The 16145-nt window shown below is 36.7% G+C and overlaps 1 protein-coding gene across 1 annotated transcript in view; it reads left to right on the top strand.

The window, feature by feature from the left end:
• The window catches only part of LOC135714634 (dehydrogenase/reductase SDR family protein 7-like), a 48399-nt gene extending 32896 nt beyond the window's left edge, over positions 1-15503 (top strand). The window contains exons 3-4 of the mRNA XM_065238015.1: positions 14761-15226; positions 15289-15503. Of these exons, the coding sequence (XP_065094087.1) occupies positions 14761-15226; positions 15289-15497 (675 nt within the window). The 3' untranslated portion in view covers positions 15498-15503. The remainder of the gene's footprint in view (positions 1-14760; positions 15227-15288) is intronic.
• Positions 15504-16145: the final 642 nt, after the last annotated feature.

The following is a 16145-nucleotide window of genomic DNA, read 5'->3' as shown; positions in this document are numbered from 1 at the left end:
GAAGAGGTCCTCGAAGCAACATTGGATTATAGTCCAGAAGAAGAATCAGATTCTCAGGAGGATGTTACCAACAATACTCTGAGTTTAGCATCTTGCACTCAAAATTGGAGTCTGGGATACAAAATCCCTCACGCTGCTTTAAAACCATTGCTAAATCGGCTGCGTATCGTAGATCGAACGCTTCCCAAAGATCCACGTAGGTTGCTTGGAACCCCTCGTACAGAACCAGATCTAGTCAAAATCGAAGGTGGCCAGTATTGGCATCAGGGATTAGGTAAAATATGTCCTTTTTTGCTTTAAACTTCAATAATACTTTTCAAACACCTAGGGTATAGAACTACTTCGGCCTAATCGCCCATTTTTGCCTATCGAGCAGAAAACTTCAAATAAATCTATGATTTCATAGTTAACAGTCAATTATGCGTTTGGTACGCTACTTTAGGTAATAAGCTACCGAACGAAGTCAATGAGAACGCGTGGTATGAAGGTTTGCACCCATTATTCCCAAAAACAAAAGAAGCGCTCCGACCGAATCAATTTTTATCTTCATCCGATAGGCCGAAGTGAATTCATTGGCATTTCAATTGCGTTTCAATGCGTTAGGCCGAGTTTAAAATCCGTAGGCCGAGTTTGGCATCAAGAAGCAGTGTTGGACTTTTGACAATATCTCAACGATTGGTTTCTCGTTTTCAAATCTTACGGTACGTACGGAAAGGTAGATAAATTTGGAAGCCATCAGTGATAATAACATTCCGTTTGGTGCTAAACTGAACTAGATTAAGAAAGACTAAGTGCGGGTTATGCTTAATAGGCCGGAAATGGGGTAGTTCACCCTACATATATTACAGATGCATCTTTACGTCGAGTATTTTGGGATCTCAATCAGTCACTATGTATTTCTATTAACATAAACATAGACGGGCTACCGCTATCCAAAAACGGCACCGATCAAGTATGGCCAATTTTGATGAATATTTTCAAATTACCAGAATTGAAACCAATACGACAGGGAAGTGATTTTAGTGAAGAAAGTACCCGGAGATGGTCACTGCCTGTTCTCCGCGCTGGTGCTACAATTTTACAAGACGCAGCTAGGAACGCATGATAATTTTGTGAAGATCATGGACTTACGCCGAAATGTCGTGGATCATATAATATCTCAAACGTATCACAACTAACTACCGGGTCGGGCGTGGATTCGCAGCAGTCAGTGAGACCAATACAACAGGTGGATAAATTTGCCTTCGCTAGCTGGAATGCTAGGGGATGCTCGGATGAAGTCAAGCGAAATGCAATGGATGATCATTTCATACGGAGCAATTTGCTTTACAAGAAACTCGTCTAGCGCAACGCACAATCGAAACAAAAAATTATCTCTAGCGCCCATTACACATGTCAATATATTGACAAACATCGTATTGACAATTTTCCTTACAATATTATCAATATATAAATATTGACAACATTAATGACAATACGCTAAAACGCTCGTTACACAGTTCAATATATTGACAGTAAATTGACATACTGACAATATTATTGGAGAGGTAATATTGATGACGATGGATTGATGACGAGTATTGTTGAACAACTGATTTTCATTTCACTTTGTCAATATTCTTCCCCTACCCGAGAGGAGGGAGAACGTACGTCATTTAGATCGACTAACTCACAAAGCACCTTCGCGCATGCAGTGTTGCCATTTGTTTAAATTTTCGTGTGTGATATGCAATCGATTTCAAACTGAATAAAAAATGTATCTTTTTACAGTCACCAATCACCCAGGCTTCGTTTATATGGATGTACATTTTCTACAAAATCACAAGCATAATCATGTTATTTTTTTACTTTAAAATAAAATAAATAGTATCAGCGTTTCACATACCTACATGTAACGTAAATTAATTATTATATGCATGATTTTCATTTATTAATGTTTACCAAAACATCAGCATGGTAGTTTCTATTTGGGAAACTGCGTACGGTTAACGTGGGGTATTCCACACGTGTAGTAATTCCGCGCACTCGACAATCGATTTGATTGAATTCGATGAATTTGGAAGTACATGTCCTGTGTATTTTCTGTGTCCTGTCAAAATGTTACAACATTTGGTATACCAATTTGGTATTTGAAAAAAAAAATGAAATTAATTTGAAATGAGCAAGTATAAGTAAATGTTGGGTGAAAGTTGGTTTCTATGTATGTATATCCACTAAACCAGGACTCCACTGTTTGGTAATTTTTGAACTACGGAACTGTTCGGTAAAAGTTTAAAAATCAGTGAAAAATTAAAAAAAAAAATGTAAATTTATACCGAAAATGGTCGGACCTAGTTAACCCCTTTTGAACGATACAAAACCAATTTGTCGATTTTATTGATTTCCTTCGAGTGACGGTCATTTGAAATTTTTCCAATTTTTTCAGCTGTTCAAAAACCCGCAAAATTTACCGAATTCAGTGTGTAGCTCGAGTGTAGCTAGTATTTTCAATACATACAGGTTCAGCAAACGTTTCTGTTTGGACCCGCATGCAAACATGAACTATAAAACACACTTTCTTTCGCTGATTCATGTTTCTTGTGTGGGGAAATTGAGACAAGTAATATTGACTTCAATACATAAAGGTAAAAAAGACTTCATTAATGTTGTCAATATTTGTATATCGATGATATTGATGGCGAAATTGACGGATTTTTGTCAATACATTCTGAGTATTGACAAAGTGAAATTGAGATCAGCTTTTCGACAATACTTGTCATCAATCATATCACCTTTTCAATAATATTGTCAGTATGTCAATTTATTGTCAATATATTGATATGTGTAATGGGCGCTTCTGGTTTAACGTCAATACGGAAGAATGACCCCGCGACAGAATAGGTGGAGGCACGGCCATTCTGGTGGCGACATGCATAAGCAAAGAGCATAGCTTTTGAAAGATAATTAACAACTCTTGCTTGTACAGCTGCGAAATATTTGGAGAAAAAGTAATACTCAGGAATTCAGGCTGAAAACGAGTTTGGCAAGTTAAGGGCTTATTTGCTCAGTCTCCGTGATATGACTCGGGAGAGAATAATTGTAGTTGGAGACATGAACGCGAGAATTGGGAAAAGTGACCTGGCTGACAACGACAAATTGCTTATCAGGAATACCCTTCTACATGATTACAGCAACCAAAATAGCTCAGCGTTGAAAAATCTGATGCATGGGTTTGGACTGAAAAATTATCTCACTTTTAGTCATTCACCGTCAGTTACGATCACTTGGACGAATGAAATGATGGATCCAGATGGATCACATTCTGGTGACAAAAATGCCGTTCATGAAGATTCCTGATTCCGAGCATATTTTCACCCGGCGCTCATACCTTAAAGCGGGACAAAATACTCCCATCTCAGCCTGGGAGATCTTGTAGCCAGTCGGCGAACCCACCGAAAAAAATAAGGTTCGATATGAAAGGTTTAAGGAAATATGAGGAGATACAGGAGAAGTTCCAGGATAAAATCAACCGATGATTGGCTGGCAGAGAGCTCAGATGATGGATGTAGAGTAGACTGGCCCACAAAAATAAAAGTTCTAATTTTCCAGGGGCCAACCCCTAGATTTGTGCCATTAGGTGAGAAAACCACTCTGAAAATTTCAGCTCATTCGGATGTAACACGAGCTGGCGCTTTTAGTTTGAATTTTGTGTGACACTCCTACACTCTATCGATCATAAAAAAGTTTTCTTATTATCGATTTGATTCAGATTTTCGAAACTTATAGTACAATTAATGAGTAACATCTTTGCTGAAGATTGCATCACAGACAAACAGACGTAACTCTTTGAACATTTTTTTTTAACATAGTATGTCAAAACATAGGACCTCAGTAACGACATCTCTCGGGCTTCTCGCGGAAAACTAGCTTGCTCGTAACTCGAAAACAATATTGCATAAAACTTCTATGGAATGTATAGAAACGTCAAAGTGATCAGATTCCAGCGCTGCGGCGAGTAGTTCACGGAACTGATAATATTCAAATCAACCGTTAAATGCGTGAACGAAGATACACAATGAAGAGTTACGTCTGTTTGTCTGTGATTGCATCATGAATCCAGTTAGAATTGAGATATTCGCTTTTGAATGCATATGAGAATTTTGTATTTCAAAATTTCAACCAAATCTCCTATATGAACATTAAACCACAGACAAAATTAAACCAAAAGCGCCAGTCCGTGTCCGTAAAAAAGAGCTGAAACATTCAGAGAGTGGTTAACGCATGAAAAGACACGAGCCTAGATGTTGGGCTGTGGAAAATATGAACTTTTATTTTTAGTGGTAATCTAGTTGATACCATAACCATAAAAGAGAGCTTAACGACGTGTTCGGGGTATCATCCAAACCATTTATGGGATAGTTAACCCATCTGGGATACAGTTCGTTTACATGTTTATTAGGGTTGCATAAGCTGCCTGTATTTTGTTGCAATATACGAGCAAAGAATGCACAAGGTGTGAAGGTGAAAGTGGATCGGCTTAGAATTACTCATTTCATCGATTTTTTACAAAATAACACAGCGCTCAATCGAAAAAAAAACACTTCCGTGCAAAATTAAAGAACTAAAATTGCTATCTCTAGCAATATTTACAAGATTGATTTATTTTTTCAATTTTGAGTAAACCATTTTCTAAGTTCAATTTTAGGACCACAATCATAGTGGTCGCTAACTTTGCTCATCGATTACACAAGTATTTTGTATGAACGGTCATATTTCACTCCCGTAGATGTTGTTAGGAACTTAGCACAAGTGCTTTTTTATAATGCTTTTCAGTATTGAATGCGCCAGTTTCACCACAACTACATAAAATCAAAGATTTGATCAATATTGTAGCAAAAGTATGAAACATAGCACAAGACATTCGGTTAACCGATTGAGTGCTATGTTTCTGGAATCCTTTAAAGCTGACAATGCAGACTGAATTTTGTTTGTTGGTTACATTTTTATCATTCACTCAATAAACAATGTTTTATCTTATCCATGAAGAAATCGATTTGTATGATAATTTGAATTTGAGTTTTGTTTGAAGATTTTAAATTGAATCTCCAGAGACGAACCAGTGAATGGCCGAGCCAGTCTCTTTAATAAAGTAATCTAATCCATTTTAAATTGAATTTTAACGTATTTATGATTGATGGTAATTGGAAAATTGCCGTAAAAGCTCAACGCAGATGTCGCCACTGCATGATGATGATAATGTTGACAGACTGCATGTAAAATTCGTGAAAATTAGCGTTAAATCATAACCCAAGTAACCAAAAGTTCTGATAAAAGGCAATTTGTGGCTTAAGCAGCTTAGTTAGTGATGGTCTTTAGAATTCTAAGCAGCCTCATTTTTAAGTAGTTATAAGAACTTGAAAGTTCCGGTATCATAATTGAAGAGAATTCTAAGCAGCTTCTGGCGGAACTTGAACGGAACTTTTAGAAAATAAATTAAAAAAGGTTTTTGCCCTCTACACCAATTCTATGTTTAGTTCGCACTTTTATGAAAGTTATTTCTAAAGGCAAGTATTTATGTGTATTGATTTATCAGCATTAGTAGTTTTGGAGCTGTTTGAAGAATTAAACCCAGTCCTTCTGCGTGAGAGCCCCAGCACGAACCGCTGCGTCATCTGAAATATATTAAAGCGAGCTGTTGTCCCGCCTACTGTTGGAGTTTTCAGTGCCAGCTGACTGACTTGCATACGAAACACAATACCTTGATGAATTTGAAATTGGTATTTGCCCGCATGGTATTCCAACACATTTGTGGCGCAGTGGTTAGCGTTAGTAGATCGCATGCCGAATACACGGGTTCGAATCCAGGAAATTACTTTTTAATTTTTTTTATGTTTTAACAGAATGTTGATGCACTGCATAAATATAAGCATTATGATTTATTCGGGCCACTGATCATTTAATATTTACGTACATTAAATTTTGTTACTAATAAAGACTTGTGCGGATTGCTTCATGTGGCTTGAAAGTTCTGTCGGAACTTTATTTGAACTTCATGGAACTTGAAAGTTCTGTCGGAACTTTGTTTGAACTTTATGGAACTTGAAGGTTCGGTCGGAACTTTATTTGAACTTTATGGAACTTGAAAGTTCTGTCGGAACTTTATTTGAACTTTATGGAACTTGAAAGTTCTGTCGGAACTTTATTTGAACTTTATGTAACTGGAAGGTTTGGTTGGAACTTTATTTGAACTTTATGAAACTTGAAAGTTCTGTCGGAACTTTATTTGAACTTTATGGAACTTCTGTCGGAACTTTATTTGAACTTTATGGAACTTGAAAGTTCTGTTGGAACTATATGTGAACTTTATGGAACTTGAAAGTTCGATCGGAACTTTATTTGAACTTTATGGAACTTGATGGTTCGGTTGGAACTTTATTTGAACTTTATGGAACTTGAAAGTTCTGTCGGAACTTTATTTGAACTTTATGGAACTTGAAGGTTCGGTCGGAACTTTATTTGAACTTTACGGAACTTGAAAGTGATTTTAATCGTTGAATGCGGAACTTTTGGTTACTTGGGAATTTTCATCAAGCCTGTGTATTTTTTTCCAATATAACATTCGAATTGAATAAGAAAACGTTTTTACAATCAGACTGATGTGCATCTTTGACTTTTCCAGTTGAACTTTCATAAGATATATTCATTTCATTTCGCGGCTCCATCAATGCTGCATCGTAAATATGATGTAAACAGAAGTAAATTGCTCAATTACTCAAAATAAAGATGATTTGTCATCTTGTTATCACTTTGAAGACCATCTAGCACCATTTTATAGTATGGTGCGTGTTGAGTAAAGCAAGTTCCGTTGCGTTTTCCGTCGAAAATTGTGAGTATCAATATGTTTGCTTAGAAAAGGCAAAAATGAACATTTATTGAATATTGGCGTCCTATACAACCAATTCTCCATCACCACCAGCATGATACAACCTTTCCTAAGTAAATTCACTTAATTTCCACTTTCATCTTAGTGGAAATCGCACATATTCACAATTTTCCGAAAAATGCAGCTGCGCAGGAGGTAACCTCTCGCTGTGGGTGCAAACTTGTTATGCATTATTTTCCATGAAAATATCTCCGATCCATACCGAAACAATAACAATTAGTTTTCAAACACATTTTCTTACACGATTCAAGCAAAAGTTTCCACGGGAAATTATTAGTTTTTCTTTATGGACCGATTTGCCCCAAAACTCATCTGTTTTACTTGGAAAATTTGGAAACTATCCTCCTTCTAGTAGTTCTCACTTCTAAATGTAGGAGGCGAAAGCTTGGAAAAGTTTCACTGCAAGACGCCAATAAGCCCTATATTTTTTTCCAAAAAATGGGTCCTTCATACACATTACGGAGAAAGTACGATGTTTCAAAATTACCCATTTGATTTCAAATACTCATTAATGAGTAAAGTTGGTTTTACTCATTTCATGAGTTAAGCCACTTTTCTTCGAAATGGGTACTTGTTTACTCATTAATGGGTACTTGAGGGTTAGCGTGTATACGGTAAGAAAAAAATAACTCACCGTTTGGTTCTATCATTTGAGGTCTAACGTTGAGTGAATCAGGAAAGCGGTGATGGGTAAAATTTACTCATCTATTGAGTAATAATAGATGAACTCAAATTTTCTGTTAATCATCGTTTAGCATATGTACATGTACGTACATGTTAGTAAATTGTATTGCGTAAAGCAATTTACGAAGAATATCCTGAAATATTTATCGATACATTCCGTTTAACTAAAACACGCTGCGATTCAAAGTAAAAAAGAACTCAATTTTCAGTTAACAGTACTCAACCGTTATGTTTTCACCGTTGGGTACTTTAAACTTAATTTTGGATGAAAATCATAGCAACCTGCACTGCCATCGACGCTGTCATTTGTTTTTGATCCATCGTTTCCATTCCTGCTTAATTAGTTCTCGCATTAGTCTTCGTTAGAGTTTGGTACATATCTCGCATAAACATAAGAAACACCTAATCACCAATTCAGGATATCACCCCAACTCTATGCGGTATGGTAGTACCATCTATGATATCGTTTGTGTATGGTATCCGTAGGGGGTAGTGACAAAAAAAGTTGCAACGAAAACCGGTTGGATGCTGGTACACACAAAGAACAAACATTGTATCTATAAAAATAGTCCATTTTTAATTTAAAAGTTCCCTTAAATTCTATGAACTAACTACTTAAACATTCAACATAAAAGTTAAATTGTTGGCAGAAAAGTATTTTTTTCACGATCAACTTGTAATTTTAAAAGTTTATTTTTTCACAATTAAACGTGTTTAACTGTCAAAAATACCTCTTCGACTATGTGTTTACTGCGTTTTACTGGCAACCCGGGTAACCTACAATTACCACCTTTTCCGCTTGTGGAATTTTGACGTCAGCTGCGAAATCGAAATAAATTTTACCCTATATTGCTAATGTGATCAGGAGAAATGGAAAACAGCGGCCGTAGTGTAATTCTGTAATTTGCTTCGATTGTCTATTAAATATGTACTTGTTTAATATCATAATTGAACTGTCTTCAAAGTGGTAATTGGCTGATGAGGATAGTTTCGTGGTTGGTGTGAGTAGTAAACTGAATATTATTTTAGATTTCAGAATATGGTTGCTCGTTGGAATCATCGAGATTTCATTCAATCTGATCTTTGCCTTCGACAAAACCTTTGCCTTCGGATTAATAGAGATGTATATCACGACTTCACGGAGACAGGCTCGACCAGGTTGTGCGACAAACGAAGGAAGGGATCGATAATGTGTTCCGGGTATTCTTCGTGATGACCATCACCTGTCGCGATTCCTACCAAGTAATCTATCAGCCCGAGTACTTTCTAGACGACGTGTTATTAAAGCCCTACAGTAAAAGCACAAACGAAGTGACAGACGGAGCGGCTCGAAAACTTTGGTGACTAACCTGCTATTTCAATTTTTCAGTGTACCACATGGCAACACCACTACTACTGGATTGTACCACATGGCAACACTACTACTGGATTGTACCAGTATTTTCACCAAATGTATTAGAATGTTTTGGTTCTATCTCTTTCACTCTACTCAAAACTGAAATGCATAAAAAAAATGACAAAATGATACACTCTTTGCACACTGTCAAAGAATCATTGTACCAGTCTTGTAAGCGGTCACGGTAGTCGACACATTTTCTGTGATAATTGACTGCCTTTGCCTCCGACACTTGCAAAACAAGCTATCATAGTACAGTACCAAACTAAAATGTCGTATGACAGGCTCTGTCATACGACACTGTCGCCGAAGACCGTCACGAATGTATGTATGTATTTTAGTTTTTCTCATAATAAGAGCTGCTGATGGTGTGGTTGTGTGAATTCTGAAAATAGCAAGCAATGATGTCCTAGTAATAATATTTCTGATCAGAAATGGTTTGATTTACACCAAATTGAGGAATTACAAAGAAATCACACATGTCATATGATAGCTATTATGATAATTTTCTTTTAGCTCGAATGTTATTCTAACGCTCGTGTTGTGTGAGAGAGACGACGGTAGAGCATGAGTGTTCGAATACAAACAGACTGTCGCGCACGACAACGAAGCGAGTGTAGTAAAAAAAAGTCAACTGTTTCAACCCCTGCATTGTACACAAAATTGGCAAATCAAAGTTGGCACTCGTGGAGAATAGAAGAACTATGAAAGTGATGATGGTTTCAAAATTTTCCACGGGAAGGTATACGAATGCAATCTTAAAATGCTTTTATTTTTCAAATGGAGCATTTTATTTAAATCTGGTTTCTGCTATAGTGGTAGAAAAGCTGAAATCTATGTATACACTTAAAAATCAGAAAAGAAATTATATTTTTATATTATATGTTTATTGAGTAGTCCTTATGTTTTCTACTAACGTAGCATTAACCAGATTTAAATAAAATGCTCCATTTCCAAAATAGAAGCATTTTAAGATTGTACTCGTATACCTCACCGTGTAAAATTTTGAAACCATCATCACTTTCATAGTTCTTCTATTCTCCACGAGTGCCAACTTTGATTTGCCAATCAACTTTGTTCAAATCAAAACAAAAAAACTAACCCATCTGGTGGCTGATGGCACAAGCTTCCAAGAAAATTCTATTACAGTGAACCACATTATTTTAATGGATTTCTTCGCCAGTTAGTCGTCTGTCACTTCGTTTGTGGTAAAAGTATGGACGTCTGTCAAAAGTTGTTCCAATCGAACCGTCAAAATGCACCGCTTTGCTCGATTGGAACAGCTTTTTTCAGTTTTGTGGTGACAGTCGTCCATACTTTTACTGTAGGGCTTTACGTGTTATAACATAATTGCAAATAAATATTTTTTCCTGTATAATAATGCTTTTTTAAACGTTTTTTTTAAATTTAAATTAAGAAACGCTTGCTCTTAAAATTGAATATATTTATTTCCGACTAAAAATAGCCCATATTATTTTAACTACACCCCACTTTCCTGGTAAAAGTTTGTTTTGAAATTAGAATAATCCACTTTTAATTTTAACACTGCAATGTTTTTCATTTGACAGTACTACAATTCGTTTTGAAAGTTAAAACTTTTAAAACTAGAGATCGAGCAACTTTTGAATTGAGAGTTGACAGACTTTTTTTTTTTTGAACGCCAATGACTTTCTACCAAAAAGAACCCGAAAAAAAATTACAGTGAAATTTTCAGTGGAAACAATGCTCTAACATTAATATTTATTGTCGACAATAAAAATGATTGTTATAATGTTGTACTCTTCCGAAAACGGCAAAATTGCAACCTAGCTGTACAATGAATGTACATAATAAAATATTGTTACAATGATTTTTATCGTATTTTTCATTTATTTTATTGTTAACATGATTCGATCATGAACAATAATGAACAACTCTATTACAATAAAAATTGTTGTTACATTAAATATTGGTGTGTTTTCATTGTGGGCTACTTCACGAACAATAAAAATAAATCTGATTGAAGCATGCATATGAGAGGGTCAGCAAAACAGCCAATGTAATCAAGATAGGCGCTGCTCGTATGGCTCTGGCTTTGACAGTTCGTTTGGCTCAAAACCAGCCAGTCCGTTCCTCTCTTATACTAGACCCTCTCTAAAGCTGGGTTGAGATGGTTCAATTCAGCGTTCAACTCACTTGAACCATAGAGGTAACTCTAAGACCACTGGGTCCCGAAGAAAATCATTATTATTTTTGGCTCACTCAGTACCAGAACAACGGTCCCAAGCAGTCCCAAGCTATTTCACTCACCCCTGCATGTTCTGCATGAATCCACACACCCCTGATGTTATCTGTCAAACTTTCATAGCGAATCAAAACAAACATAGTGTAGTAATAGAATTTCAACTAGAATAGGGTACGTTAATCGTTTGCTTGGGACCAATAGGCTACTAAAGTGGTGAGCCAATTTAAAATCGTTAGTTTCGTATTGATTGTTGGTATTACATCATTATTTCATACATCAGCTTGCATTACATTGATCGATATTATATTTTTTTTGCTGTGTAGAGAAAGGCATTTGTACACCGAGGAGAATTTCCGTATACCATTTATGTGTGAAACCACATTTTTTTTTTTTGCAATTAGATTTCACAAATAAAACATATGTTTGGGAACATAAAAATTATTTGGTTTCCCACAAATAAAATCATTGTTCTACAATAAATGAATTTCATTTGCTTTGGCTAATAAAATTTATGTGTGAGGTTTATAACAATTATTTTCTCGGTTGAAAATAAATATTATGTGTCTTTTTCAAATGAAAGTCATGGTACACACAATAATGTTTACGTATCAAGTACATTAACTTTATATGTACAAAACATATTTACAAATATATAATAAAATAATAAAGATACATGCATTTAAAGTGATTTTTTGTTACTTCATATGTGATACATGGGTAATTTCATAGGGATTTTTCGCGTGGAGGCGTTTTCCGGTTAAGTCCTCCCGTGTCTGTCAAACGTGCCTCAGAGGGTCTAGCGTATAGAGATTTTCACGTCTGGTTGTATTGGTGCGATATGTGAGAGCGTGTTAGTGAATATCCGAGGAAAATACATAATAAATCGATGTCAAACTCATTTTTACAGATCTACTTTCATACATTTTTTAGGTTAGCCAGAGGAAAATAATAAACAACTTTACACGGCGTTGCCCCCGCTAGTGTGCGTGCGTTAAACGTCACTAATCTCTATCCAGCTTTCCATGCTCGGTAATGGCGGCCTGTTTGTATGAATAAATGTATCCTTCACTGTGCTTTTTTGACACTATCTGGATGTTCGAATTTTGACCCTCCCTTTCCCTCTCCCAGGAACAGAAGAAAATAGAATAACATACGCCCTCCAGTTAGTGTCGAAAAGCACAGTGAAGGATACATTCATTCATACAAACAGGCCGCCATTACCGAGCATGGAAAGCTGGATACTTCGCCGCTGTGAGCCTCTACGTCTTCTTCCTGCACGTTTTTCTCCTGCGTTTGCTTCTCCTGGACGTACACACTTAATCACGGCTTCCGTGTTCGGTAATTTTTTTTTACAGTTTTCGAACTGTAAATCACAAAAATTACCGAACATACAGCTATTCTCAATAAAACAACTGACAATCAGTAGCTCTTGCGACAAACTACTGAATACGGTAAGAGTTAGTACTGAACTTATCGTAAAATAACAGCTTTGCGGATAATGACTAAAACTCAGTAAAATAGAGTACCGAGTTTTTTGTATTCGTTATGTTTTACTGGAGCAGTCATCAAACGAAATTCCAACTTTGCTGATACTGACAGTAAAGCAAATTTCTTATGTCATCCTCCTCGATTCAACCTCACACTTGACGTCGGAAATCTTCTCGTGAAAACAAGAAACCATTGTGAAAATCAGTGAAACATCTGGAAGTCAACACAGGATTGCATAAACTACCCCGAAATTTATCAGTTTCTGCACTCCTGCATTGACTTTCAGATGTTCAAGTTAGTTTGAAGAAAGAAATTTCACTAAAATTTCCTATTATAGAGCTTCAGACTTAGGTACCCAATCCGGCACATCGAAAGAGCCACCACCCGGCTAAACCACCGGGAAACTCTGACCGCTCGACCTGGACTAGTTAAAACAGCATTACTGCTAATCCGCCACTAAACTCCGTCCCCAAATACAAATCGCTAATCGAATGAACCCAAACAAATAATGAAATAAAAACATTGTTGATGAATTTACTGACTTATTCATTAAAAAAATAAAATAAAAATACTGAAAAACTCAGCAAAAAAACTATGTAAACAAATAAATTACTGAATAAAGGCCTGTATAGAGATCGAAGCGAAGCGAAAATTTCATACAAAATACTACATTTTTCACCTGCGCGAAAAACGCAATTGGCAAATATTTCGCTTCGCTTTGAACTGTAAACAGATACGATCCAGCGAAATCTAATTTTGTGGATCGCATCTTTTTCGCTTACGTTTATTTTTTTTCGCGCATGCAGCGCTCGCGAAAAGAGCAGTAGCTAAGCGAAAAGTTGACGTTTCGGGAGAGCGTATCTGTCAGATTTTCACTTCACCGGAGGTGTAAACTGACCGATTTCGTTTCACACTGCGAAAAAAGGAAACTGGAAAATGTTCCACAAACATTTTTTCACAACCTTTTTCGCTAGCGAAATTTCATGATTTTTCGCGTGCTTCAATTTTCGTTTCGCTTCGATCTGTATACTAGGCTTAAGACGGCAATACTAGTACCATAGAGGTAACTCTAAGACCACTGGGTTCCGAAGAAAATCATTATTATTTTTGGCTCACTCAGTACCAGAACAACGGTCCCAAGCAGTCCCAAGCTATTTCACTCACCCCTGCATGTTCTGCATGAATCCACACACCCCTGATGTTATCTGTCAAACTTTCATAGCGAATCAAAACAAACATAGTGTAGTAATAGAATTTCAACTAGAATAGGGTACGTTAATCGTTTGCTTGGGACCAATAGGCTACTAAAGTGGTGAGCCAATTTAAAATCGTTAGTTTCGTATTGATTGTTGCTAGTACTGACTAACACGGTAATTTTTGACAGCTCAGAGATTCTGCAATTTACGGAGTTTTCAGCAAAAGCAAAAACTACTGGGTTGATTACTGAAAACTCAGCTGTTTAAAAACCCAGTAAAATTTTACCGACTTCGGTAATCTAAGCTCTGTGTGTATACCTCGCCGTATCCCTACGGAAAAATTCACAAAATAATGATATTTCAAACAAATAATTTCTATGGACCATCTCACGTTTGCATTGCACCAATTAGTTAGCAGTTAGCACCACTCAGCGCTCAAATATCAAAATTATGTGTGAAAACACATAAATAACATTCAACTATAAGATGCGAAACATAATTGTTATGGTAGCACACATATAAATAAAATATGTCATTCATATAACAGTTATGGGCTATCTTATAACTGATAAGGGGTTGATTATGAAATTTATGTTTACACATATAAAAATAATGTTTTGAATATTTTATAAAAAGTATGTATACTAACCAAATAAACTGTAAGTTTAGAATTTTATTAGTGTACGTATAAAAGGTCAGTAAATGTAGCTGTATTTGCTGTAGTCGCAGCAAACCAACCTAAAAAAGATTGTAGCATTCTTTCTCTACGTACCAAACTGCGTGCAACTGAATGCTCGGTTGAAATTGAAAGGAAACTGATCCACTATTATGTGTTATCTTATTATTTCAGACCGTTGTTACCCATTCACCACTGGTAATTCCATTGGATCTGTCGCATATTAACTCACTTCCTAATAAGGTCAAAGAAGTTCTGGAGATTCATGGACAGATAGACATCCTAATCAACAACGGTGGTGTAAGCGTTAGGTCGGACTGCATCTCAACTGCAATCGAGGTCGACATCAAGGTGATGTTGGTTAATTACTTCGGTACGGTGGCATTGTCCAAAGCTTGCCTCCCGTCAATGATAAAACGCAAGCAAGGTAGAATCGTATGTATTTCTAGTGTGCAAGGTAAATTCAGTATTCCTCAACGTTCCGCTTATGGTGCATCAAAACATGCCCTACAAGCGTTTTGTGATAGTCTACGCGCAGAGATGGCTGAACATAATGTAAAAGTAACCTTAGTTTCACCTGGTTACATCAACACCGCGTTATCTTTCAATGCACTCACAGGAACTGGAAATCAGTATGGAAGTAAGACAACTTTTGTTCTTGCAATTGTATGATCGGTATTTTAAGAATAAAACTAATTACAGAAATGGATTCTACAACTACATCAGGTGCATCACCGGAGACTGTGGCTAAGCGAATATTGAAGGCATTATTGCGTGATGAAGATGATATTACTATAGCGCCGATCGCTCCAAGAGTAGCGTACTGGATTCGTCATCTTTGCCCGCCACTATACTTTTGGATAATGGCAAGACGGGCAAGGAAGCTAGATTTATCGAATAAGGACGAATAATGAAAAGCATTAAAAAAAAGATGGGTGGGCAGTGTTGCAATGAATCAATAATTTCAATACAGGTATACCTCGATGTAGCAGAACTGTCACATTTTACTTATATCGCTGATTTCTCGAAAATGACTATTTAACTCAACAGTTAACCGCGCAAAGCGGCGCCGGTGGTGTAGTGGTAAGCGTAATTACCTCTCACCCTAGCAGGCCTGGGTTCAATTCCAGTCGGCGCCGCCAGGATGTTCTGAGGCATAACATGGTCCCCGGTTCATGAGTCGTTGGGTCGCTAGGTAGGGTCCAGGTGTGGGAGCTGCCTCCCTGGCGTCGGTAGCATTGGTGCTTAGCACGGAACCAAGAAAAAAAAACTAAAAAAAATATTAACCACGCAAAGTAAGAACATCATCGGACAGATAAGCTAACCCTCCATCGTGTTTTTTTTCAGTTACCGTGAGGACATCGTTTGTAATTAGTTCCGGTCCCTTTTAAATTGTCTCATTATTTAAGAACGGCCCCTATATTTGACATTGACGTTGGATGATCGGATTAAATCCCGATCAAGAATGTCCGGCTACTTAGAAGTCGACATCAGATCTAATCAACACGGCTCTTAGCAAACATTTTGCAGATCCACACAGAGACTGTTCATCTTATTCT

Source organism: Ochlerotatus camptorhynchus, unplaced genomic scaffold (assembly GCF_037179485.1).
Source record: "Ochlerotatus camptorhynchus isolate MF236.1 unplaced genomic scaffold, CSIRO-AGI_Acam_v1.1 ptg000682l, whole genome shotgun sequence".
NCBI lineage: Eukaryota > Metazoa > Arthropoda > Insecta > Diptera > Culicidae > Ochlerotatus > Ochlerotatus camptorhynchus.
The sequence above is the reverse complement of the archived record's forward strand: the minus strand, read 5'-3'. Positions and strand labels throughout refer to the sequence as shown.